General features: G+C 41.7%; 1 protein-coding gene across 2 annotated transcripts; it reads right to left on the bottom strand.

Moving 5' to 3' along the window:
* On the bottom strand, window positions 1-27,538 carry GOSR1 (golgi SNAP receptor complex member 1). 2 transcript variants are annotated; one of them, XM_039562927.1, is made up of 9 exons: window positions 27,476-27,538; window positions 27,000-27,114; window positions 25,292-25,379; window positions 24,986-25,093; window positions 23,812-23,903; window positions 23,588-23,662; window positions 9,486-9,515; window positions 3,791-3,873; window positions 1-2,551 (listed from the first exon to the last, which is right to left on the bottom strand). In XM_039562927.1, the coding sequence occupies exons 1-9, from the start codon at window positions 27,504-27,506 to the stop codon at window positions 2,427-2,429; spliced, it is 747 nt and encodes a 248-aa protein (XP_039418861.1). In that variant the 5' UTR covers window positions 27,507-27,538; the 3' UTR covers window positions 1-2,426. The 2 variants fall into 2 exon arrangements, with proteins under 2 accessions (XP_039418861.1, XP_039418862.1); XM_039562928.1 differs by having other exon boundaries at window positions 27,006-27,114.
* Between the last annotated feature and the right edge of the window lie 404 nt (window positions 27,539-27,942).

Here is a 27,942-nt window from a genome sequence, read left to right as displayed (position 1 = left end):
TTTAGCAACAGGAGACACACAAACCTGTATTTTGGGATTTGAGGCGGAATACTACAATCCATTGTGTTCATTTTCCAGTCCATTGTTCTGACCACAGCTCCAGGTTGTTGGAGATGAGTTATGAGGCCAATTCTCCTGATTTTGGAAGCCTTTCCCTGGGCCAGATGCAAACACACCCCTCCAGGGAGCACAGCACAACACTCACCCTGCCAAATGATGATGAAGGGAAAACTACAAGGATTATTAACTGTATTTTTCAACACAAAACTGACTCAAAACCAGCACAAACAAAAACCATGGAGGGGCTGCCAACACTGAAACCATTTCCAGTAAAGCTTTATCAGAGATAATTCAGCATATTTCCATTATTTTATACTAAAATAGATCAGTTCCTCCATAACATTTTCATAACATGAAAAATCAATTATGTTTACATATTTATTATAATCTACATTTTTTCCATAGCAGCTTTTTCACAATAAGATTAAATATATGCACCAAATAATCAGTTAAGTCCAATAAAAAAACTTGTTATAAGATTAAATAAATGAATTTATTTATGGTACTGTAGATCTTATATTGCCAACTATAGAGCAACCAAATCCTACAAATCCTAAACAGATGCACAAGTGCTGATCAGGGTCCCTTAGGGTGGAGGAGGAATCAAAGAAAAGGCAACAGGGAGAAGAAGTTTGATCTCCCAACACACAGATCCATTAATAACCCTCCTTTATCCATCAAGCTTTTTCATAAGCCCCCTTAATAAACACTTCATCTCCAAATGGGAACATTCCCAAATCAACCAAATAATCACCTTTTATTTAAAATACAAGCCCCACAGTTTTACATGTATTAATTCCAAATGCTTCCAAATCCCAATGGCAGGATGGCTGATTAGAAGCCTTTGTCGACTTTTTAACACAGGGTTATTAAGTCTGCAAAGAAGCCTTTAAATCCAGACATTTGGGTGTAACAGTGTGGGTTTGCACACTACACAGGCACAAGTCTCTACTCCCTCCAACTCACAGACACTATAAAATGAAGTAAAAACTTGTGCCCGTCCCGCTGGACTCTGTTCCAGAGGAGAACCTGGGGACTGTGTGACCTTTGTGGGTGATGGAATACATGGAATCTGTTAGGAGCACTGTAAGTGGATTGTGAAAAGAGTTAATCAAGTTCTTAGAAAGGTATTTCAGTGCCAAGGCTTGAATTTATTGGGTTATGATATGACAGATGGAAAAGTGCTGTGGAAAGAGCAGAAAATCCGTCATCTGGGAAGCTGCAGTATCAAAGCCACTGCAGATGTCAGCTTTATTTAGAGACAAACATAACTGTTCTTTTTGCTTGTCTGGACCAAAAAAAGGTGTTTTTTCCCCCCAGATAATGGTAAATAATACTTGTTTCACTATTCATACATTCAGCTCTTTGCTAGGAGGAGTTATGTCCAAAACCTTTGCTCACAGACACCTTTGCCTCAGCTATAACCATCATCATTTTCATTTCTAATGGACAGTTTAGATCATATCCTTCTTACTGCACTATCAGAATAACTTTACCTAAACTACAGTATAGACTCTGTAAACTGCTTATCGTGTCTTTATAAAGATCTTTATGATGCCAGCCAAAATCAAAGTATTTGCACCCAAAAGATTCCTTTAGGTGAACTCATGTTTGGTCACTTTTCAGACGACTGAACACTTGAGTAAACAGCTGCTGGGACACCGTGCTCCCTTTTTACACAGAGGGACTTTTGTCAGTCCCTTTAAAGCCACAAGAAATCTTATGATCTCCCTCAGAGGGTACTTTAGTCATATTCTGTGCAAAAAGTGAACAGAAAACCCCCCCCTTTTTTTTTTCTGTTAACTTCGAGGACTTTGTGTGAAGCACGGTTTTCACAGCACAAATTATGCAGAAATAACTAGAATCTCAACCAGGAGTTAAAAAGAATTACAGAACATGTATTTAGTAGTAAAGCAACCTGAAAGCTTAAAGCTGCAATATTCATCTCTCAGGGTGAAACTCAGTACTGGGCTGGGATTAGAGGGAAAAGCCTTCCTACTGAGCTTCCACCCAAGCCAAACTTAATCCTTTCCCATTCCCCAGCACTGCTGAGCACTGGAACTGTTCCCCCAGTTCTGGTTAAACATCCCATGGGCACTTACCTTGCAGTGAGAAAGGGAATTAAAGACAAACAAATCCCACCAAATTTAACCCAAAGGAAGGTGAACGGCAGGGGAGGAGAAACACTGCAGCTTCAGCCCAAGCCCAGTGCCACAGTCTACCATCAGAAGCTCCAGACATCATGCTGACAGCCCCAGCCACGAGCAGGCTGTGGAAGTCTGACGCTTCCCCCACTCACTTTTCCTTGGCTGGGAGGAGGGAAGGTGGTGATGAGTTTTAGCAGAGTCCAGGGGGGGAAACATCCATCAATGGAAAGCGTACAGCAGCAGTAGGATGGTGCAGACGCCAATCACGCCGCCCAGAATGAGGGAATCCCGTCGTTTCCGGAGGTTGATCCTTTGGATCAGGCTGTTCACTGCTGGAAAACGGTCTTGGAGGGGTCTGAGTCAAGGTCATAGCAGCAAACAGGAATTCACTAAGCAGCCCCAAAGCCTGGATGGGGAAATGCCAACACTGCAACTACTCCCAAGCTGGGGAAGGCAGGAGCAGTAAAACCTGATGGATAGGGAGCAGGATTACAACTGCACTTCACTGCTTACAGACCAGCAGAGAAAAGGGAACAGCCCAGAGCTCACATTTACACAGAATTCACCACCTGATCACCCCAATTACCAGCATTTTAATCTCCAGTATGTGAGGCTTAGTTACTTTTACTAATTGTGTTTAAATGAGAATGAAAAAAAAATAAAAATGGGGCGGTTATATAAAACATCTGTGGAATTTCTTCAGTGGGATCCTGTTCCTGGTGAAGGAAAATGCCAACCAAAGGCATTTGAGTGAGAAAATCCTGCAGGTTGCATGACCCACACGCTGTGCAAGCTCTGTAAAATCATGACGGTGTAAATCTATCTTTTAATGTACAAAATACAACTGCCAACAAGACCATCAGCTTCAGAGCTTCATGTCTTTGGAATCAGGAATCTTTTCAAGGCCAAAGCTTATTGAATTTTTTTGGTTGTTCTTGCCAATTGGTAAGAACTGTAATGAAATTTCTGGGTTACCAAGATGCATCTTTCCAGATGTCACGTGTCTGATCAAACAGTGCTGACGTTGTCCATTGACAGAAGGGAAGGAATAAGTGGGAAAACCACAAACCTGCCTGACTTGACAACGTGGCACAATCTTTAGCCCTGAGACAGAAAATGCACGGCAACCAACTAGCCAAAATCTTAATTAACATCTACAAGAGGACAAACAAGAGGACACTCAGGCCCTGACTACTCTTAGCTGCAAACCACAGCAAGCACTGATGAACACCAAGCTTCAGCTTTTTTGAGAGCAAAAAGCAGGACCTGAAATGAAATTATACTCTACAAACACATACAGCAGGGAAGGCCATAAAATTCAGATCTCTACCTGAAAATTAAATTCCGTTCATTTTTATGCAGTGCCCAAATTTGACCAAAACCAGCTTATTCCCCATATTTCCCATTAAGATGCTTCAGTCAGGTTACCAGGTGAGACTGATAAAAACCTGGCCTGTTTGTCACTGATGACAGGACAGGTTCTACAGCCACTGACACTGCTGATCTCCCAAATGAGAGAGTGAAAAATTGTACCATAACTCTTCTTCTGCACCAGCAGCACCAATTTTTAGGAAAAAGGATACTTGCCAAGGTATTCATCTTGCTATGTATTGACTTCAACATCCCTCTCTGCGAAGTCATATTTTCTTTCGTTGCCATGGCAATGCTGGGGAAAGAAAGAGGATCAAGTTGTTGGTGCTAAGAATAATCCACAGCTCACACAAGAGGAGAACAAGCAGGCAACGCTTCTTCAGAGGACAATGAATGGGGTGAAGCAACATGAATGAAACCACAATTTTTCCATTAATCTCTATCCTTCGCAGTTAAACGATTTCAGTTTTATGTAAGCTGTTAACAGTGGGAAACGCTGAGATTTCTTGAAACAGGCAGGGTTTGACTTTGCTCCTCCAGCCCCAATGAAAACTGGTATCACCCTATAAGCAACATAAGAATTATGCTCTTGTGGCTTAAGCTTTAAATTTAGAAGTTTGTTTCATCCCAAATGATGCTTCCATCACAGCACAGATAAAATCAGTTTCTGAGACCTGGTCCTAATTAAGAATATCCCCCGTGGTATATAAGTTTTCATTTTCTTTGTTTCTTTGGACTAATGCATGTCCAAGCTGTATTTTTTTATACAAATATAAAGAATACAATACAGGCGAACATAAAACAGAATTTCCCACTTCAAATTCAGTATGTTTTGGAGGTCAGGAAAAAAGCAACTCTGCTCTTGAAAACAAGATATTAAATGGAGATTACAAAGAATTGCTCAGTTGACAAGTTTGGGCTCTGAAGACACAGTGCCTGAGAAAGAAAAGTATGGCAAATGCTCCTCTCCTTGCTGGCATGTGTTTCAAAAACACATAAAGCAGGACATAAATACAACAAGGCTGCATAATAACTCAGAAAAGTCACCTCTGCTGCTGTTGACTTCATCTACAGGAATAACAATGATTAAAACAAGTTCTTGGACAAGTTTGTGAGCCTTAAATATGGAGGGGAAATGTTCTGGAGGAGTAAAAGTTAAGTGGAACCATACAACAGATAAATACAAGAAAAGGAAACTAAAGCTGTCATTTCAGAGATAGGATAATGTGAAATGCTGCTTTTAAGTGATACAAACATACAATTTTTCAATACAGGTATTTTAGTCCTCTAAAGTAAAAGGCAACAAACTCACAAAACCACTACAAGTTTGCTGTTAAGAAGAGAACTCAGGGAATTTTGAATTACTAAGAATCAAGTTAGAAAAAAAAAATATTTTCTATCTGGACACAGAAAGGTTCAGTAACCTGCAGATTCCAATCTCCCTCCCCCACACTGACTTATGTCCAGATGAGGTTTTAATAGAGTGTCTCTCAAAGCACTCCTGAATTAAGCCCCATACTTCTATAAGATGCATCCAATGACTCATTAAAACATCCATTCATTTACAGAAGTGAAAACACAAGATGAGTGCCAATATATAAAGTGCTCCTGAGCCACCTCCAAAATGCCTCTAGAAATAATTATTCACAGAACACAAGGTTCCTGCTTTAACATCTGGGGAGTGAAACTGCCCATTTCATATAAAAAGGCAGGATGTAAAGGGTTAAGAGATTGAAACCACCTTCATTTCTTTTATCCAGTATTTTCAAGAATTTAGCTTGAAGGGCTGGGTTTTACTGGAGAACTCTGAAGGAAAAAAACTGGGTTAATTACCATTTTTAATATGATACGGTCTAGTAATGAAATGTAATTGTGATATTCATGAACAAGAGTTTAACTGGATTCCAGCTACTATTAAAAAATCAAAATTCAAGCAAAAAGCAATGTTGTTCATGTATAATTTGATTATTCAAACCTTGATCTGTAAAGGAGATTATTAAATTTAAGAAGCAGAAGAAAACAGAGTTCCTGGGGACCAGTCCAGCACTTGATCTTGTATCTTGAGCACTGCAGCTTCCTCATATCCTTCATCAGATGGTTTTGGTTTCATTCCCATCCCTGACATATGTTCATTGACTTGCTGTTGCCATTGCCTCACTGACAAATGCATATTTTAAAAAATTAATCACATTCTTCCCATTCACAATATTGGCCCCATTTAGTCACTCCCCACCACAACCTCCCCACATCACCACGACCTGGTTCTGATGTCCTGGAACTCGTGCGTGACGTTTACGATAAAAAGATGAAACGTTTCTTACTGGAATCGAGATGACCCCGATTTAACATTTCACTTGGAAACCAGCAGGAACTATGCTCAGTGCTGCACTGGCTGGAACTACCAGAGCTGGGTGTAAACCAAGTTTCTAAAACCAGATGGTATCTGGCCTGCTCTCTGTATTTAATATTAAAGCCCTGCTCAAGTACAACGCTCAGCATTGCTGCACTACTGGAGAGATCTCTCCTAGCTAAGTCCAAGGTCACAGCCATAAAACACCCACCTATCTCTTCCCCAGATCAGCAGGAGTATCTCAAACTCCTGTGCTTGGAGCCGTATTTCCCTCAAAATTTCTCCCACATTCCAAGTTTGCCCTTGATTGTTCAGCAGTGCCGTGGGTATGGGAGCGGCCAAATTTCCCTCCAAAGCAAACCTAACTGCTATTTGTACTTAGTTTGCTGTTTTCACTGGCATAAAAACCCCAGGGTAATAAATACTTCCAGGCATTATCCCAGTTGGACAAGTCTAACAGCAGAGATACACTTTTGAATGCTGCCTGACTTGGAAGCAAAGAGTTTTGACTGAAATGAATGTTTAAGCTGTTGCTATTTCACCCCGCACTGCAGCCACATCCATCCAATGTCACCGAGGGAAATGTACCAAAAAATCAGCTCCTGGCTTCACCCATTGAGACACATCAGTCAAATCTACACTGCTGGAGAACTAAAACAAAACTCTAAAGAAAGAAATTGTTTTATTAAAAATCAAATAATTCACGTATTAGTGGAACTTCTGCTTCATTTTGCATGCCATGAATCATACTTGCTCATTGAAATTCATGACAAGGTCTATGATTAAGGGAATGGACTCTGTGACTGTGCATAGAAATGAAAGCTCTAGGTTTAAATTGGTAAAAATTCTGATTACATCACTCATTCTTTGTTTGGAGATACACTTCTATATTTGTATCTCTAAATATACACATATGTGCGTGTACCAATGTATACCTACACACAGAACCCTGCAAATTACTTTAAAGAGTATTGTTTCTTTTGATGAAGCCTTGGATGAAAACAGAAGAAACATTTCCCCAGAACTGCAAGTGATTTTGCCTGGACACTCTGGCAGGGTGTTGTGAAATGAGAGAACTCTCAAAACGTAGCTCATGCCTTTCCATTCTGAAAAGTCAACATTTAATGCAGCTGAGTTTTTCCCTTTTATTAAATCCTAATTGCTACCTAAAGAAATAGCCCGAATACATAAGGAGATGATTTTTTAAAAATTAAATCTATGGCTTTGGTCTGGCTTCAGTCCAATCTGTCAATACACAAACACTGACAGATCAGGCCTCAGAAACAGAGCTACAATAAAATCCTAAGAAACTTGTCACACAGTACAGGCAAAACTATAAAAAATATTCCAACTGAGCCAACATAAAAACACACGTTGTTGGAAAACAAGAAATAAATGGTTTGCTATTTTGGAGAAGTGATAATGTTTGAAAATGAAAACCTGAGAACTCCAAACATATTAAGCAAAATCTCTGCTTATATTTAAATCTGGCCAAGAGAAGTGAACGCTGTTCCAAAAGAACTGCAGTACAAAGTATCACATCCCACTCGCTTCTGGAGAGAAATATGCTGCAGTAAGAGCCCATGGCACGTAATTCATTTAAAAATTGATTAAAAGTTTAGTAATAACGACACATCTGGAGTGACAGCCCTGCTCACTGCTTTAGTTACTTAATCATTTCAGCTTAGGTGCCCATTTATTCCCTGGCACGGATGTTTGCTCCGTGGAGGACCATGCAGAGGAAGAGTCAGACTCCTCAGTTCTCTTCCTGACAGAAAATCAGAGCAAGGGGCTCACAATTAGTGGTTGTAGCTCGTTAACAAAAGCCTCTGCATGCACAAAAATATGCTTTCCAGTGTTTAGAATCACTACAAAGTAACAACCCCTAAGGAAATAAAAGTGTGAAGTGTGAAGGAAATAAAACGTGATTTCCTGACTTGCTTAATTAAAAAATGAGTAATGAACTGCAGCAGATGTAAACCTGGAAGACAGAGCAGTAGCCAGAATAAGCTAATTACATCTCAAGGAATCTGTCCTCAAACAGCTTCTCCTGCACAATTCCCTCTTTCATTTGGGTTACAATAGATAAAGCAATTGATCAGCTGGGTACACTTCCATCTGGTAAATTCATTTTGAAGGCAGCAGGATTTACCATCAATTAATGTCACACCCAAACACTCACCATTAGCGGGGACCACAAGAAAAAAGAGTTCAAGAAAAAATTCATCCTGGTTTCAACTGAGGCAGAATTTGACTCAGATAAAGATGGAATTATATTTCATACTCCATGTAGTTACTAAACCAGCCCTTTTTGTACCAAAAACCAGTAGAACATTTTTGGCAACAACTCAAGCAAGAATTTACTACAGATAACAAATGGTGCAAGGTTTGAGCTCTGAGCTCCTCTGATGACACAGAATCAAGAAGGCAGGCCAATGACATAATTACAAGTAATTACAAGTAATTTTGCAGGATATTAAGAGTAATAAATCACCATATGCTGTTTAATGCTCTCCTTACTTGGAATGGCAGCCAAGAAGAAATTTACCAAACACTGAGCATTTCTGAGATGGAAAAATAGGGCTACAAGCATGTAGGCAATAAAGGAGAGGTTTTCAGTGAGGAAAGGACTAGAACCCCTGGGCTAAGTCTGACAAATATTTCTGCTGTGGTGAAACTGTAGCCACATTTTCAGGTATTATTGCACTGACCACTTCTGGTTCATCACTGCACATTGATGTGGTTTAACACATTGTTGCTCCATGTTAATTATCCTGAGCCCACTTGTGTGTACTTAAGCCAGCCAGCACTAATGGACACAGCCTTGCTGCAACTCTAATTACCTTTCATGCACTGTCTGAAAGCATATCTTGCTTTCTTTCTTCCTTTTTGTTTTAGTTTAGTTTTGTTTTAAAGCAATAATCTAAAATTTAAAACCATTAAATCAGGCATTATTATAATTTGAGTTACTGGTTTGCAAAAGGTTGGCTTGGGAAGGGCACAGATAATAAAAGTAATTTATGATGCTGCGGTTCTAAAATGCCTAAATTAGTAAGAGAAGGTACCACTCAAGTATTCAAACAATATAAAAACCCCAAAAGATAAATAAATATACAACAGCAATAACCTCTCAAGCAGTTGTGGTAAAAGCCCTTAGCTATATCAGCTGCACACTGGGTGCTGAATATTCTGAATACATTGAAAGATTATAGAAAATCAGGTTTTAGATGAGTGTCACTGTGAGAAGAAACATCTTGACTAGTGGAATAGCCCTCAACAGCTCAGCCTGAGATTCACTCTGCTCCAAAGGTGATTCATCTTTGAAGAGAAATCCAAATTTTTTAAGCTAGGGTGAATATAATATTTAAACAACATTTTATGTCAATATTGAACAGAAAAAAACCAAATCAAACCCACCAGCAATTCACAGTACTACTGCCAAGGAGCTGGAAACAATACAGTTATTGTATAAATATAGTGACTGATATATTTAGACACAATTTAATGGAAAGGCTGATTGTGTGGAAAATAATGAAAATTTTTACATTCATCCCTACCTTATTGTTTCTTCTATCAGTCGATCTGAGCTGAAAGCCAAAAGAAAAAAAAACAAGTTAAAAACAGTAACAAGCACTAAGTACTACTTTAGATCACTAATCAATGATCCCCATCATCATATTAATAAATTTGCCCTTAGAATGGTTTATTTCTGGATGTTGTCACATCTTGCTACTACATAGGTTTGGTTTATATAGACTTTGGAGAAGATGCATTGGAGTATCCTCTGGAGCAGCATTTCCTAAGTGTAGCAGCTGCTCAGGAGAACACATAAAGCACTGAGAAGACAGAAAAGGGGAATTGGCACTGTGATTTATGGAGGACTGTTTGGAAAGGAGTATTGGAGAAAGGAGTACCTAATTTTACTGCTTTTTAATCCTGCCCACCCCTTCAAAAAAGTCATTAATGATTAAAAAGCTGAGACGTGGGTCCACCTCAGAACCATGCTCAGGGTTAGCTCCCCAAACCATGGTTTATGCTGGCAAATTCCTTCTGTGGCAACACTAGCTGGATGAGAACTGAACTTAGGAGAACACAACACACACCACGTGTCAGAGAAAGCCCTGGCTGACATGTGCCCCCTGCCCTCCCTGCCACACATCGATCCAGTTTCTGTGCAGCATCCCTGGGAAAAGGGCAGCCTAAAGCACAGCACCAGAGAGGACATTTCATTTAAAAACCGGACACGCACCATTAAGGGGAGTAACAAGATCCTCACAATACTGCAGCTACTTCTCCTTTTCTGTACTCAACTTTCACACAGGGTTTTAATCACTGCTTTGCAGCCAGCTGTGAAATGCCAGGAAAACATCTCTTGTTACAGCAATCAATATCTCCAACGTAACCCTGACATGGAACAGGTCACTTCAGCATTCCCACTTCCCATAGTGCGGCTGCATCCCTACAACTGCTCTGTTCACCCCCACAGATTCATACATATTCTTGGAGAATAACTGCAAAAAAATGGAGTTTGCAGTCTGAGGAGGAAATCAACCTGACAGAAGAGTAGTTTTATGTTGTACTGGCTACTGCTTCCAGTATTAAATCCGAATTTATTGCTTCCACCGAAAGGGCACGGCCATCTCCATCTTCCGCCCTCCTCATTCCAAGTGTTTTGCCACTTGGGAAGGGAAGGTACCACCAGCCCCCGGCGCAGCACAGCTCTGCCTCTGACTCAGCCAGAGCTGCCTGATTTGGAACTTTTCTTCTTCCCACAGGAATTCTGGAGATCCCCCCACACCTCCAGCGGGAGGTGCGGCGAAGGAGCGCGCTGGGCAGCGAGCGCACGCGTGCGTAACCTGCTCGGGGAGGGGGAGAGGCAAACAGAATGACTTTATTTGCCTGTGAAGAGGAGTGAAAACACGAAGGTTGCTATTTCCTGGCTTGAAATATAGACACAGAACAGAGCACTAAAAATATTATGCTCAATTTTAAGCTGCCAGGGACTCAAGTGGGGCAGCAAACGGAGATACACTCTTCAAGATTCACATCAGTTGTGAGCACCTTGGTTTAAGCAAATAGAACCAGTTTTATTCACTGTGTGGTGTTTATTACACTGGCACAGAAGAGGAAAACACCGTAGCTGTGTACACTGAATGATGTGAGCAGTCTCACAGCATCTCCCAATGTCCCCAAGGCAGGCAGAACAGAAAAGCAATGCATTGAAGATTTCTGTAATCACTGAGTCTCCAAGATACACAATCCAGCTGAGAATGTGCCTTTCATAGATAGTCTCTAACAGACAAGTGTGTTATGTGGGCAGGGCATAATAAGAATAAACTGCAAAACCATTAGAAAACAGCCTGAAAAGCAAGAGCAGTGCACAAGAATGAATCATTTTAGAAAAGGTTCAATTTTTTTTTAAAATTTGTATCAATGAAAAAGTATTAAAAACCCTGCTGGAAACAGGTTACACTTCAAAAAATTCTGTGGAAGGAAGCATTACTGGAACAGCCCTATTGAAAAACCTACCTTAAAAAAATCATTACCAGCTCTTTGTCCATTTAACTGATGAAATTATAGAATTTTTATGTTGATGAACTGAAGATGACAGAGAAGCTGAACACTTTTACAGACCTCAAATGAACTAGGATGTCCTCCAAGGCTTTTAGAGCACCAAAATTAGGCTTGCCAGTTTGCAGCAGAGATACTCACTGCTTTTTATGTTAGAGAAAGCTGTAGTTGGGCAGTTTTATTACTTAGTCATAAACACGAAAAGTTATTTAAAATCTTCAGATTACATTACACTGCATTATTTTTATATGTGTATGTATGTTTATACACACACAAAAATAAACTCTGGAGATGTGGCCACCTGTACAATGATGACAGAAGGTAATAAAAATATATAAACCAGTAATAACCAGTTCTGAGCACCAACACACACAGGCATGAGCTGCAAATACCAACACAAGGCATCGATGTTTCTCAACTTATGTGGAGTCACCCCAAATATTTAAAAGGACGAGATGCAGGGGAATTTTCTTCAGAATGAAGATGTGTAGGTAAGGGCAGACTAAAGGAAGCACAGATTTATTAACACAACTTCCAGTGTGTTCTTCCCACCCCAAGAAGAACCAGCTCTTGAGAGGATTTGCAAACTCATCTCTCCTTGCAAGGTGAACAAACTCCACAGGAAAGGCCCATGACTTTCATTCCCTGACATTCTGATCAAGGCAGTCGGTGTGAGCAGGAACATTTCAGCGATTCTGATGTGCAGATTTGGATTGCTTGGCAAATACAGATTGTAAAGTTCACTCACAGTGACACCCAAACAGAAGCATCTGTTTCATTCATTTTACAGCTCATAATCATAAAAATAAGTCAGATTTAAGGAAGATCAAGAACACAAAGTACAACAGGGCCCAGAGACGCAAGGGAAGTTTGCAGATCTCTGACTATTAATAACCTGTTCTCCACAAATAGAAGCTGTTCTCACAATTAAAAATAATGTTCGTTTCAATCGTTTGCCAGAATAAAAAAGTAACATTGAACGAGGCAATTGTGCTTAACTTACACATTCAGAACACTACAAAAAGAGGCTCTTAAATCAAAATCTATTGACTTTGTTCTTCTGCTGTCCAAGCACAGACAACAGATCCAGTGGACATTTCCTCATGAATATCCAAGCAAAAGATGGTTCTGGGCATTATTAATCTGACTTGCCATCTGTTTCAATAAGCTCTGCATTTTCACCTGTCCAGACAGACAAAACCATTTAAAAATACTACAGGAAAGAAAGGCTGGAAGATGCTGAGGCAACCACCTCCTGCAAGGAATGGCACAAACCCAACAGCAGCAGCAGCCATGCATATGAAATAACCAGGCCCCCGTGCAACTGCTGTCTGCAGAAGATGCCACAGCTTGTCTTTTAAATATGCAGACAGGTAAATTAATCTGAAGGAGAAATTAAGTGAAATATGCCTCTAAGATAGAAAAGAGTCCTGCCCATCACATAAGGCTTTCACAACTAAAAGAAAGCGTTTTATGTTGTTTTTAAGGTAAATCTCTGTGTCTGTATTTAAACAAAATTCATTAATATAGATGAATACTTGGCCGAGGACTGGGTTTCTCCCATACCCACAGATTTTGCTGCTGATACCCAAACCAAGCACTCATCAGAGGAACAAGCCAGAACAGTAAAACTCATCTGCACACAACTCATCTCACAACACGCTTTAAAGCCTTCAGATGAAATTAAGGGCAATATTATCACCTAGAATAATTTAAAAGGAATAGGGACAGCCCTGTAGAATAAACTAATATAGCACCTGATATATTTTCTTCCTTTCGTAAAGAATAACTACAGAAATAATAATTTTTACTTTGTTCTTTCTCTAACTGCAAGATAAATCACTAAGCCTCTGCTCTCTCAAACTGCCTCCAATAAATCTTTCATATTTTCACAGTCTTGGATCACCAGTGTGGTGATTGAAGCTCAGTGTGGAGCTTCCAGGAATGCAAATCCTGAAAAATATACTCTAATACAAATATACAGGTTATGATGAGGCAAATCTGACTTACACACTCAGTTATTTCCATCATTGTAATAACAGAATAATAATGAAAAAACCACTGTGCACAAAAAAATGCAGCTCCAACTCATTTTTTCTGCTTGCCATCAACATTCCTTATAATATTAAAAATTCATAAGATCATTAAGCTCTTTAAAAACTTAAGTAGAAGAATTTAAAGCAGAACACTTTTTCTTTTTGCCCTGTGATAACAACATATTCCAGATTTTATAAGGCTTGTCCCAAGTTTGATTCAATTTAGTTCCAAAGTGGCTAAAAAAGACAAAAACTGGTGTAGAAGTCTATTCATTGACTAAGACCAATATATTTGACTATGAAGCACACATCTTCCACTTCCAGCATGAGAAAAGCTGGCTGGCCAAAAACAAAGACATGAGGCAGAATAGGCATTTTCAGGGATGAACAGTTTCCCCACAGAAACCACTCTGAAGGCAAAGAAAGGTTCAAATGCTGACCCAAACTGCTGCTCTCTTTTGTGGGTTTTCTTTGAGTGTTAATTCAAGCACAAATCTGGATGCTAAGGAAATGCAATTTTGTCACACTGTCTGTTGCAGAAGGCACCAATCAAACACAAAACCCAGCACAAACATGAGCATTCATCAATGTATAAATTTGCTCAACATCATCACACCTACAAACTCTGAACACCTAAGTAAGCTTATTTCTGCAGATTACTGTATAGGGGAGTCTGATGCTCAGAAATCACTTTCAATAAGAATGAGGAATAGTTGCAAAATTGGAGAAGAAAAAAGCGCAATACCATGTTGCTTTTAATCAATGCAAGCAAGTTGTTAAATCTAGAATGAAAGGCAGTGGAACAAAATCCATTGCTCTAGGCAAGAGTAAACCAACATTGTCTGGTGCTGAATTTCTTTCCAGATGGAAAGAAACCGTACATGAGGAAAAGAAAATACACAGAAGGCATCCCTTTCACTGCAGGGAAGAATCTGCCAAAGGATTTCCAGTAAAATAATCTGGTGAAACCTACTCCCTCCAACTGCAATCCTGGAACAAAATTCAGCTATAAATTCGACCTCTAGCTACATCACTAAGTAAATACCTCAACAGCTCATCAATTCCAGCAACTTGGATTTTAGATACACTAAGAAAAGCACTTTGTTTGCAGCCAACACCTGTAAACACAACTACATGTGCAACATAACCAATAAAAAGATTAGTAGTTCTAACTCAGTTTAAAGGAGACAAACAAGTACCAAGGGATTTTCTCCCTTTGCAGGGAGATCTCTGAGAGCAGGGATCCACCTTCACAGGTCTGAGAACACCAACAGCTGTTTCTCCTGGATTTCCAAAGGGTATAGCCTGCACCTCCACTGAACTGCACAGAGTTGTCTGGGAATTATCAACAGAGTGGAAGAGGAGCTGGCCAAGAAAGCTCTTTGGCATGCAGACGACTGGGAAAGTGCCTGAGAGCCCCAAGAGGGTGAGCAGCAGCAATACTTCTTCCTTTAAAGCAAATCTATAAGGGAATAAGAGCCTTCTCAATAAGCTGCAGCATTCAGTTTACCCAAAGAACGAAGGTAAAAACTTAAAAAATGAGAACAGCTCCTACTGTCTACATGAAGTGCAGCAGCTGGTTGAGCACAAACCCAGTGCCAGGATGGCACCACATAATGAGGCCTCAATTAATGCTTGGGAAAGTTCCTGGAGAGATTGACCCTCCCATATAATTGCTCCATCTCACCCATAGGAACGAAGTGAAATGAACTGAGGAGGGCAGGCCTTACTGTAAGTCATTATCAGCAACCACAACTGTCAGAACAATTCCAGTAACTTCCTAATGGACTCTATCGGCATTTCCTCAAATTTTACATCTGCACGCACTGCCAGCAGTCAGTGGCACAGCTGCCTGCGTTATTCCTGCTGGTTTAAAACGTGGAATTTAGGTGGGACCTTTTCCTAAAGGGAAAAACCCTCAAAACCAAGCAGCACAAGGCTCTGATATCTGACACTGACCTGACTAAAACCGAGCTCTCCCAGGATAACCTGTCACGGCTGATTTGTTGGGCGCACACAGACGTGAGATGCTCAGCTTACAACAAACACAAGCTGTTTGTAATCTGTGCTGTAACAAAATAGATTGTATCACTTTTCTAGCTCAGTGTTTTTTGACTACAGCTTGGCAAAGCTAAAGAACTATTTCACTACTCACACACTCCTAAGTAACCGGGAGAACACAAGGGGGAATGTTTTCTAGAAGAGCCTGATAACATAAACAACTTCATAATTAATATCTTTTTAATTTCCAGTCGAGCTAACACAGAAATGAAGTGAGAAGTATCCCTAGGATGACAACCCCACTTTAATATATTATGAAAACCTAAAACCCACACTGACAGACACGTGCTCTGCTCCCTAACTGCATTTTCACCTGCTGTGGTTTTGAGGGTTTTTTGGGAGAAGCTCTGTGGCTTTCATCAAGGATTTGGACAAGGTACTCGATTTACAACTCTCTACCTGCCTGTTAATTAAGTTTCAGAAAATTATTCTTAAAGCTCCATAGTTAACTCTGCAACATAAAAAACACTTGTGGTTCAAAATGTAAAGTGCACACTACATTTAAACCATGCACAAGCCAAATTCAGGATGCAATTCATTAATGGGTAAAGATCGCAGCATTCTTCTTCTGACCCAATTTCCCAGCGTTCTTAGGGCTTTTTATCTGAGACTGAACAAGATGCATTCTTCCAGAAGTGCAACCATACTTGATGTAAACAAGTCTCTCAAGTGAGAGGAAAACACTCTGCATCCTTCAAATCACAACAGAACTAAGGTCCTTGAAAAGTTCTAAACAGAACTCTATTACTAGGCTAAAATAAGGATGCTTTAAGGGGAATTTGGATCTAGTTCTGCTTAGGATCGTGGATTTGATAGAACACGAAGATATCTGCACAGCAACCATTCAGCAGCCAAGAATGAGGAGAACCTAATTCTGATGCATTAGGAGAGGCAGAAATTAAATAAAACTCAAGAATGACATTTATGCAGTAGTGTGGTAACTTTCCAGAGATACACTCTGTATATGAGAAAATGGAAATAATCACTATTTAACATACCCATGCACATCAAATTGAGTTCAACAGCTTGTTTTTACTGGAGGATCCAATAGCAAATAATGAGCAAGCACTTCTGGCCCTAAAGAATAATGAAGTGCACAGCCACACTGACAAAAAAACGACATACTGCATTAGAATAATAAAAGTGATCCTCAGATTGCACAAAAGGAATTCTATAAAACTCCACAATTGTTGACTCTGTTGAAAAGCTGCACCTGCTTTTCAAAACCAACCCATGCAGGATGGATTTCAGCACTCATGAAAGCCCTAATTTCAATACAGACCTTGGAGGGGGGAAGCTGTCCTAGTTAAGAAACAGTGTTGAAAGGAAAGCTAAAAACAAATAAAACATGCATCACCGACTTGTTTATTTCTGAAAGGAGCAAGAAACTTCAGAAGAAACCACAGAGCCCTGAAGTTTGAAGTGTGGCTTTATATCCTTCCCGTCCCCCAATAAGAACAAAGTGCTGTTTCTAAGGGGAAGCCCAGAATCGAGAACCAGAGCAGACTTTTTTCCCATGATACATTCAGGTAATCTTTCACTCTGTGAGGGTTTGCTCTTCAGCTTCTGCAGACATTCATAAAGACCTACAAGAGTTTCCATAGCCACTTTCCCTGGGGTACATGGAATTCCATCCATAAACCTTCACTTTTTATAAAGGTGAAAAGCAAACAATGAGCTTGAAGCTCTTAATGCTCAATGTGTGGCTGCATCCTTTGTCACCCAGATAATTCAGTTTTGTACTGGAAGTTACAAAGGAAATTCCCAAATTAAGTTTTGTGCTGTCTGTGGTGGGTTTGATGCTTTTTTTTTCATTTGGTGTCCCCATCACTTCAGACATACTGAGGTATAAAAATGTCACAACAGTCATCAGTGTCAGGCAAATTATTGATTACAGTAGTGTTAAAGCAATCCAACTATCAGCAAAGCATGCAAATAAACATTGAAACATAGAATCTTTGGTTTAGTAGTTTGGGGTAGGGTTTTTTTAAGTCCTAAACAGGAAGATTAAAAGAAATAGTTGATTTTACCTTAATGAAACTCAAGCTATTTTTAGAGGAAAAAACCTCTTAAATCCTGAATTGCTTGGCTGATTTTCATGATCTTTTATTAAGTTATTTATAAATAATAATAATAATAATACCCAAGAGAGCATCTTCCCTCATTGCCTGGAAGCTTTGAACCTCCCCAAATTCTCATTAAACTACTTCAATAACTTGCTCATACAGTCATATAATTATACACAGTGAAGCTTCTCCTTTTCCAGGAGACAGGAACGGTCTCCCTCTCTGAACAGTATTTACTATTAAAATAAGAAAACAGCAAATTATTCTCAGCCTGGTGCTGCAGTTGAGTATATGATGTGCCCAAGTGTCATATTCAGTCTGAGACTGTTACAGGAGAAGCTGATCCAGCCACTTCCAGAGTGGCCTTGCATCCCTCTGCCACGAGTCTTCAGGAGACAGAGGTTCTGCCAGCAGCCTTGGCAACCCCAGGCAGAGATAAGGCTAAAGGAAAGAATCACTGATGCAATCAAAAAAATTCTGCAGCAATAGGAGACAGAGCAGAAAGACAGACTAGAATTGTATTTTGAAACAGGATTACAGGAGAAGCTGTTGTGCATCCTTAAGTGAGCCTTTGCAACACCAAAAATCCTCCTTTGCTCAAATCCCTTCTTTGAAAACCATTTTCTTTGTGCTGCTGCTCAGACAGAGCACACAGCCCTGCCCCAGAAGCCTGAGTTGCTCAGTGGTTAAGGCAGTAAGGTGATTACCACAGCCATCCTGGCACTGGCACACACTTTTAATGCAGCATTTCTCAAACTCCCTTATTCCAGAAACAAAGAAAACAAGCCAGTGGTGTTTGGGAAAACAGTGGCACACCGTTGCCAGAGCTCTTGCAATTAATGGCCAGCAGAGAGACCCAGATTCCCCAATCCCTCCTCGCACTGTAACTTCCACTTCAATGGGCTAAGTGCTGCAGCCCTTCGCCAGCACTGCACAGAAGGTCTGCACCCAAAGAGCACCAGAACCAGTGCAAACCCTCCAAACCATGGCCATGGAGGGCTCCTCTGTCCTCCCAGGGCAGAGCTGTTTGGGTTTTTTTCATAACTGCTACAGAGCAGAGAAGATTATTCATTCCCAAGTGCTGCTTCAGTTAAAATCTGCATTCAAATTAAGAGAATGGAACCACAAGAACGCCGCATTCTGCTCTGACATGAACAAAAAATAAGTTTAATTAAGAGGTAAGTTTGGTAATTAAAAAAATTTAAAAAAAAAAAGCCCTTACGGGGCCTGACTAAAGTGGAGCTCAGCAGTTCTGAAGCTGCAGAGCAGGCAGGCCAGCAGGAACCCAGGGAAGAGGCTCATCACATTCCTCCCTCCCTGCTGCTTCCCCAGCCACCTTGGGATGGAAAAAGGAATTGGTGAATTAGCTGTTTTTTCCTGCATCCTCTGTTTCCAAGAGAAGATGAAGAAGATGTAGTGGTGAATTGTGTGTCAGCTGGAGCAGTTGCTGCCCAGGCATCTGTGGGTCCTCCCCTGCAACTGGAGGTGATGGGAAGGGAGGCAACAACAGTTCTCTGGTCTTAATCCAACACTGAAGTTCCACTGAAATCCACAGGAACCTGAGCAGCAACAGCACAGTGAGTGGAAATCAGGGCATGCAGAATAGAGAACAGGAACAACAAAAGAAAAAAGAAGTTCTATTAAGGTAGAAAACTGGCAGCTTTTTCCCAAAAGATCAAGTCACCTGTAATCAAAAACCCTGCAAGGCGTCTCTGCATATTGTTGAGCTGATTTCTCTCTGCAAATCAGTGCTGAAGTGAAAATTTGTAAGGAAAGACAAAATTTAGAGGAAAACCAGTCCGTAAGTCACTCCCTCTGTTAAGATCTTCCTCATATCACCAACAAAGTTTGGAAGCAGTTTTCCTGGCGATTATTCTCGACTGAATGTGCCCCTTTCTGCCCAAACAACAGCAGGAAATCTGAAATAGTTCTGCTGATAACAAAATGCCATAACGAAAGTAATGAAAGTATTTAGTACTCCAGAGTACTTCACATACGTGAAGTACTGCACAAACATTAGTTTCTCCTCATCATCTCAGGTATGTATTATTAATTAGCACCATTACACAACTGGTGCAGGTTCCCATTATTTCTTTTGCTCACTTCTCTGATTCCTCTTTTCTCTTTCCCATGCAGCACACGTCCCTCTGATTTGTTTGCTCTCCTCTTTTTCCTCCTTCCAAAAAAGTTTCTTACCCACCTACTCTGGCACCCTGACCCTCTCTGTGCCAGTTTGAAACACTTTAAGACACACAGGGGTGTCTGAACACCTGCAGCAGGTTCATCTCATCTACCTGCATCACTCACACACGAGACTTCAACTAAGAGGACCTTTTTTTTTTTAATTTTTACTGGATAGATTCACAGGCTGCATAGCAACACTCAGCAGAAACATGCAGTCACCTGACAATTAAAAACACAGCTAATGATATCTGCACCATACAGGCACCTGCTTCACCACCAGCCACTTCTTTTAGAAAGGGAAAAATGACTAATTTTTGAGTGCTGGAACTGAGTAATAAAGTAATAATCACAATGACAGAATTGGTGTGTTTTCACCTAGTTTTACAAGGAATTCATCATAAGTAATAACATCTTTCACTGCAATCTAAACTTCTGAAGACTTCACCAATTTTTACACGAACTCATCAGTATCACCTGGTATCACTCACCTACAACACAAGGGAAATTTTCACTCACATGCACACACAATATTGCAAATTTAATCAAGCACATTAGTTCCTTCTTTGCTGACTTAGACTATAACTCATCAATAACTGCAGAATTTCTCAGGGCAGACTCTAAGTTGACAGAATCGTTTCCTCTGAGGCAGCACTTTTCAGAGCAGTTTTTAAAATGCTAGGCTAGATCTATTCATCAAAATTGTTTTCTTTAGATGGAAAACAGCATTAGAAGAAAAAGGATGACTTGTCTGGACCCCTGGCCAAAAGCACACAGAGAAGATGAAATACCTTTAGGGAATGGCACAGACCCAAGAAAACAAGATTTCAAAAATGAACAGCAAACATGACCACTCTAGATTCGGTGTTTCTATCTGCATCTGACATGCCAAAAAATCTGAGGTATTAGGTAAAAATATTAACAGGCCATCAGTAATCAACAAGATCAACCTGCCAACCTTATTTTAATTAACAGGGGTTAATATTTTCTTTAAAAAAATTTATTTCTCCAGCGGTTGGTAAAGCTGTTTTTGAATTCCCTGGGTAGAACTTAAACAGGAAACTGAGTGACTTGGAAACTTCTATCCACAGCCAGAAGAACTTCTAGACAAATCTCCTTTCCCAACAATCAGCTGATTTATAAAATGGACTGAGCAGCAGTGAAGCTTTCAAAGGTAGAAGAACACGACGTGTTTTGTCTCACCCTCCCCGGTGTGGGGTGTGGCGGCGTGGGGCCCCCTGTGCCCCTTGCCCGAAGGCTGCCCCGGCTCCATCGGGATCCCAAGGTGGAAATCCCTGCTCCTGCCAGCAGCACTGACACAGCAGCCAGCCCCACCCTGGGAAAGAGAGGCCAAATGGATCCAGGATCCTCATGGCTTAATGGAAAGCCAGGCATAGCCTGGGTTTGCACAGCGCTTTTCGTCATTCGCTGCGTGCCTAATGTGTGTTGGAACCTTTTATTCATCAGCATCTTGTACTCACAGATTTTTCATTTCCTCTCCTCTTTTAGGATTACCTACATATATAACATTAAGAGGATCTTCTCTGTGGTGTTCACAATGTGACACAAAAACGAAAGAGGCAGATTTAGGCAAAAAAGCAGAGGAGCTTCCTGTCTCTCCTCTTCCTCCCCAGTGAGATACCCCACAAACAATCCGACCCTGCAGTTTTTTGAAGGGCATTCATGGGAAACACAGCCCAGAGAAAACCCCAGGTTGTGTTTATCCTGTCTCACGTGGCTGTGCATAAAGGAAAAGGCTGACAGAAGAGCCTGGCACTCCACAGTGGGCAGCAGTTCACACATTCTCTTATCAGATCATGCAATAAATATGTAATAGGTCAGGGTACTTAATATCAGAAATTAAACAGGGTCAAGACCAAGTGAATGCTCCAATATCAGGTATGAATACATAATTCCTGTGGTGTTATTACACTGCTTTGTAGAATGTAATAATACACTGTAAACTTTATGTTCCTGTGCCTGTTTTTCAAGCTCTCTTCATAGACTTCACTCCACTGAAAACATTTGGATTTTTACTCCCGTGTCTTTGTGTAAATATATTCGTCATCTACTTCTGTCAATTAGTCTGGCACCAGGATTTATTGCACAACAAATATTCAGCATCATGACTCACACAAAGCTTGTCAGTTTATCCTAGGAGCATGTTTGGTGTAATTTGCCAGCTCCTGGTGATTTCTTGGGACCTTTTCTTAGCTTTTACGGCTTTTTGGCATGAATAGCTCATTAACTGCTTTCTCTGAAGACAAATATGTTGAAACTCTCTAATAATTTCCTTTGCCAGTATCTTTTTCTGAGCTTACTGATCCTCAATTCAAGAGTTTTGCAAGCTTTGATTTCTTGCCAATGTTGTCTTCTCCTTTACACTGGATTTCTTCACAGTCCTTACAGTTATCTCCACCTTGCAGAGCAGTCTATGATTGGTTTTGGCCCTGTTTACTAAAGATCCCCAACTCACACTTATTTATGGTTTTCCTCAGTGTTGTGGTGGGTTTATTTCAAGTCTTAGCAGTTTCAAATAATCACTCAGATGGTTTTAAACTATTTCTAAAACTGCCTTACTTTTATTTTTCATGCATTTTAATCCTATAAACATACTGCAGACTTTAGCATATTTAGAAGACCAAATAATCAATGCCTCAGTAAAGGCTGGGCTCAAATTCTGAAGACATCTGCCAGACAATGTTTACAAAATGCTGTAAGTTTTCCACTCTTAATTTCTGCAAACGTTTCAAAATAATGCACTCAGGGTAATATCAGTTTCTTAGAAGGGTATTTTACAATTCCAGAAACATTTGACCATTTTATTTTGAGATTATGCTTAACAGCAGTCATAATTAAAGCTTTAAATCAGCTAATTTCTAAGTTGTAAGATATTAAAGAAAACTGAGGATGAAGCAGTAGTAAGCCACAACTGAAAAAAAAGAAGTTTTAATGTCCTGTAAAAGCTTTTTGTGCAGTTCTGGGTATAAGTTTAAATATAAGAAAGCCACAGGTAATTTTTTATTTGCTTGTTTTTTCAAATGCAAGCCTGCCCTCTCGTGTGAGCCTGAGGTTTAGCACAATTACAGGCACAGAGAGAGGCAGGAAGATCAGAGCTGCCTCCTGACTCTCTAAAAACCACAAACCCTTCAGATCTTTGCTCTCACCTGCGCTGTTTTTGCAGAACAAGGGCACACAAAGCAGCTACTCACAACTTAATGCCCTCTCTGCGACAGGAATAAGAACAAGGTGCCTTCTATTTTTGCTTGTTATCTGGTAAACTAGAGTCAACTTGTAAATATTTAACTGCATAGGTAATTGTGGAATTAATCTCTTCCATCACCTTTTGTCCACATTCAGTAGAGACAAAAGGAAAAAAGATTTTTCTTTGTCTGACTGGCAAAACAAAAAAGGAGAGGGAAACCCAGCCAAATCATGGGCGTTTCTGTTTCATTTCTTAAACTTTATCCCAGTCAGTGTGAAAGGCATCTATCTACTCCCTTGGGAAGAGGAGGAGGTCTGAGTCACAAGTGACTTGCAAAAGCCCCTGAAGACAACACAGAACTGTCACTGACAAGATCCTAAAGCCCAAATCATTGACACCATCATGACTATTATCTACCCCACACAGTTTGTGCTCAGCACAAGCCATAAATGTTTATCCAGCTGTATGAAATCCAGAATGTTTCACCTCCCAGAAAAGTCAGGCACCTCCAACACAAGTAAATAGGAAACAACACCTACTTCCGAAGGTGTTCGTGCTCCTTCAGGAACAGTTCTGTTCTTCTGTTGTTCACACCAGACCCGCTTTTATATGATCTAAAATCCAACAGAACAGAACCTTAATGAGAATTGTGAATCCAAGGAACTTCTTTTGCTTTATTCAGAGCACAGACACGTGAGCTATGCCAAGCATTCTCTCCCTCTGAGGACAGTCCCACACCTTTGCTGGGGCAAACACAACTTACTCGATATCTTTCCGTACTGATCCCAACAGATTCTCCCTTTCTCGTATTGCCAAGAAGTTTGCTTTGGTTTTGTGGAATTCATGTGTGTAATCCTGTAATAATAAACAGGTATCCCAAAATTAGGGTACTGAGGTTAACTGAACAACGTAATACACCCACAGGAGATGCAGCCACCTTTAAAATTGTCAACTGCTCTCTAATACAAAGTGCAAGACCAGCTTACAAATTTAACAGCAAAAATGCTGGAAGTTAATGCAACATATTCTTAAAACTCACTGCTCTTAGGGCAGTTGCTAAATTTGATGGTTGCAGCTACAGCTGTGGAGGGAAATCCACTGTATTTCTTTCTTCCAGTTTCAGATATCCTCACCTTTCTGATGAATTAGTTTGTGTTGGAATTTCCCATCAGAAGCCCTAACAAAACCTACTTCTTTGGTGTGGTGAAGATGTTCTTGAGTTTATTCTGTTGTTACACCAGATTAAAATAAAGTCTTTTCTGAGCAGCGAAGATGACTTTTAAGTTGCAATTTTAAATTTTAAACCATTTCAGGCAACTGGTATTTCTCAAAACTCAATTTAATTGGCAGCTGGCATGCACCAAAACCATTGTAACCATTCATACAAATGCTATTGCTTTTCACACTGTGTATTGATTGCACAGATACCAGTCAGAAATCAGACTGTACATGACCAGCCAAACAAAATATGCATTTTAACAGTACTATGACATGTAAACATCACCAGTCTGAAACATGGTTAATTTATAGCACTGACTGGTAGCTTTAACCATCACATTTCCTTCATCTCCCCTGAGAAGCTTAGAAGGTTTTACAATCGTGTTTTCTGAAGTGTGATGCTCCCTTGCATGTTGTTACGTGACAAACCACACAGACAAGGTAATTCATTACAGCCCTTTCCCCTCTTGCTATCTAAAATCCACCCACATAAGGCAGCACCCTTTCCTGTTCTTTCTTAGCTAAATTCTAGTCACCAATAAAACATAAAAAGCACAACTCAGAGTTCAGCGAGTGCCTGGAGAGAAGGAAAGCAAGATGGAATCAGTGGCATTCACACCTCCTGGTGAGACACTCCAGCAAGCTGTGATATCAGCATAGATAATAATTATTTTAACCAAAGAAAGAACATAAAGGCAGGGGGGAGGCCCGTTTGTTACCTGCAGGATGTCCCTGTGGCGCTGCAGCGTGTGCATCAGCGCCGCGTTCAGTGACGGCACGCCCGCACTGTTGGTGTACTCTGCCATCTTGTCATTTATCCCAGTCAGCTACAGCAAGGAAAAACACCCCAGAAAATGTGAAATGGCTTCTTCTTGCAAGAAAATGACAATGCACAAGCTAAAGGAGCCAGCTAGACATGCACACCTTGTCTAACACCCACACTCGGATTTCCTAATATCCATCACAGAAACCCGGACTGTGACATTGCCTAAATGCTGAAATAAACCCAAAGTAACTCGAGTTACCCTTCCCAGAAGTTGCTCAATCTCCACAGCCATGGTCTCAAACATTCTGTCCTGGCTTGATCCATTTAGTAGAGGAGTTGTGTCAGAGCTAAGGAGAAGAAGAGGAGCAGTCACTGAAAAGTTGCATCATTTCATGAATGCCAGAAATGAGGAAGCACCAATGACAGGGGTTGGAAAGCTCCACTATACCCAGGTTTGCTAGAGATGAAATAAGCGCTGAAAAATTACATTTTCTTACTCTGTGTGCCTTTAACTCTTATCTAAATGCATGACACAGTATCACCTGCAGGAAATACAACCTTCTCCTTGGAAGAAATGCCTGCCACCACACACGTCTGGTACCAGCATCCTCCTCCCCCCAACTTTTAAGCTTGATTTATTTATTTACTGGCAGGAGGGAGCACTGCACTGTTAGCATGTTACTCCAGCAACATAATTACACCTCAGTAACACTGTGTTAGGACAACCCCCATGCCTATTAAGCAATCAGTGTCCCACAGAGCAACACAAACCACACCATTTACCACAATTAGTTTCACACACCTTCCCTATTTGCTAGTAAAGATAAACTGAAACCACAAGGAAAAGTCACATCTCAGACCAGCCTGCAGAACTGTGGCAGCTAACAGCCCTCAGAGACTACTCATGGCTCTGGTAATCTGCCTTGAGTAAGAGAAGTAAGTTTGGCACAGGACAGCAAAAATAATGAAAACAATTTGATTACATGGCAAGTAGCAGCACAGAGGCAGACACAAAAGTGAAACTAGAGCTCTGATTCAAGTTCTGCTGAGGTGCTCTCAGGCTTCCAGAACTAGAAATTGAGGGAGGGGTTCAAAATTCAGTCATTAAATTAAATAAAAAAGAAAAGTATCAACACACATACCTACAGCAGCAACACTCACAACTGATACAGTTAACAAGCAAAGAAAAGGTTGCAAATGGACAAAGAGTTTGGTAATTCCTGCTGTGGAACTGCAGGGAAGAGCTCACCTCTGGCTCACAAGATAAGACTTGAAGAGTTTTAGCACATTAATTCTTCAGTCAAACATAAATGTGACCAAAGCAAACAGAAACTACCCATGTATATACACACACACCATGTATATATACACACATCTAACAACACATGTGCAGCTCTCATTATTCTCATTGACATCGTCCCTGTCCATGGCCGAGGGATTGGAACGAGAAGATCTTTAAGGTCCCTTCCAACCCAAACCATTCTATGGTTCTGTGATTATTACTCACCTCAGGAGAAAGACAGGAAGAAAGAGCCACTCGTTTTGAAGAGGGCTTGTTCCTTGCACAGCTGCTCAGTGCTCCAGTTCCCTTAAAACTGGGATTACAAATAGCACACCAGCCCACCTGGGAGCTGTAACGCTAAATTCCCCTAATACCAAGTACCTGAAAACCTCCTGTTAGTTTAATACAAGAAAAACTGGGAATTAAGCCCATGTAACGAGCATTAAAAAGCTCACTGACCCCACACAGAATGAAGTTTAAATCCAGTTTTCCCCAGTGACCTGTCACCCACAGCCCTCCGTGACTCACACACCAACATCACATCAAGAGCAACACCAGCAGCTGCAAGGAGCTTCCCAAGAAGCCAAGCGTTAAGAGCCACAGGTGGGACCAGCATTCAGCAAACGATAAAACCGCACCAAGCACCACAGGCAGCGTTTAAAACATAAAAGAAACGGGTTAGTACCTATACCTGTCGCGCCTTCCGTCTCGGGTGCTGCTGTAGCTGGTGCAGAGTTTGCTGAAGGAGACCAGCTTCAGGTCCAGCTCGTTCTCCAGCTGCCTCGCCTGCTTCCTGAGATCTGCACGGGGCAGGGGACAGTCACGGACCCGCACGGGGACCCCGCGCCTCCGGGGGTCCCGTTCTCACAGGAAGACAAACCCACAGGGAGGGGGGACCCTCACGGCAGGGGGAGCGCCCCACGCCCACAGGAGGGCGCGGCTGGACACCCGCAACCCCTCACCCGCAGCCCCGGGAGGGTCCGGCGGGGCCGCCCCGCCGCGGAGCTCAGCAGGCACCGGCGCCTCATGGCTGACGGGCCGGCACCACCCGCGCCCGCGGCCCCTCGGGAGAGAGCAGAGGAGCCCCAGCGGCGGTCCCGCCCTGCCGTGCCCGGGCCGTGCCCGGGGGGACCCCGCGCCCGCCGCCCCCGCCCCACTCGCCTTCCCAGTAGTTGCTGCTCCCCGCCGCCATCTTTGTTGTCCAACGTCAGCGCGGGCCGGGCGGGGCGGAGCGGCCGCGGGGAGCGGGGCAGGCCGGGACGGGCGGGCCTCCCGCGCCAGCGCCGCGCAGCGGCCGGGCGGGGAAGCGCCGGTGCCAGCCCCGAGCCCCATCCCCCGTCCCAGTCCCGCTCCTCCAGCCCCGAGCCCCATCCCCGCCCAATCCCGCTCCTCCAGCCCCGACCCCATCCCCATCCCAATCCCGCTCCTCCAGCCCCGACCCCCATCCCCATCCCAATCCCGCTCCTCAGCCCCGAGCCCCATCCCCATCCCAATCCCGCTCCTCCAGCCCCGAGCCCATCCCCATCCCAATCCCGCTCCTCCATCCCCGACCCCCATCCCCATCCCGACTCCGGCTCTGACTCCGCTAATCCGTGTCCCGCTCCCCCATCCTGCCCGCCCAGGGCCCT

This window comes from Corvus cornix, chromosome 19 (assembly GCF_000738735.6).
Source record: "Corvus cornix cornix isolate S_Up_H32 chromosome 19, ASM73873v5, whole genome shotgun sequence".
In the NCBI taxonomy this organism is placed as follows: domain Eukaryota; kingdom Metazoa; phylum Chordata; class Aves; order Passeriformes; family Corvidae; genus Corvus; species Corvus cornix.
The sequence above is the reverse complement of the archived record's forward strand: the minus strand, read 5'-3'. Positions and strand labels throughout refer to the sequence as shown.

Bases quoted from the DNA above. Each gene is read 5' to 3' on its own strand.
- GOSR1 (XM_039562927.1), bottom strand. From the start codon at position 27,506: ATGGCGGCGGGGAGCAGCAACTACTGGGAAG. The intron at 25,094-25,291 runs GTAACTCGAGTT...TCCTTGCTGTAG, and splicing joins TTGAGCAACTTCTGGGAAGG to CTGACTGGGATAAATGACAA. The intron at 9,516-23,587 runs GTAGGTGTTGTT...TTTGGCTTTCAG, and splicing joins GAGCACGAACACCTTCGGAA to CTCAGATCGACTGATAGAAG.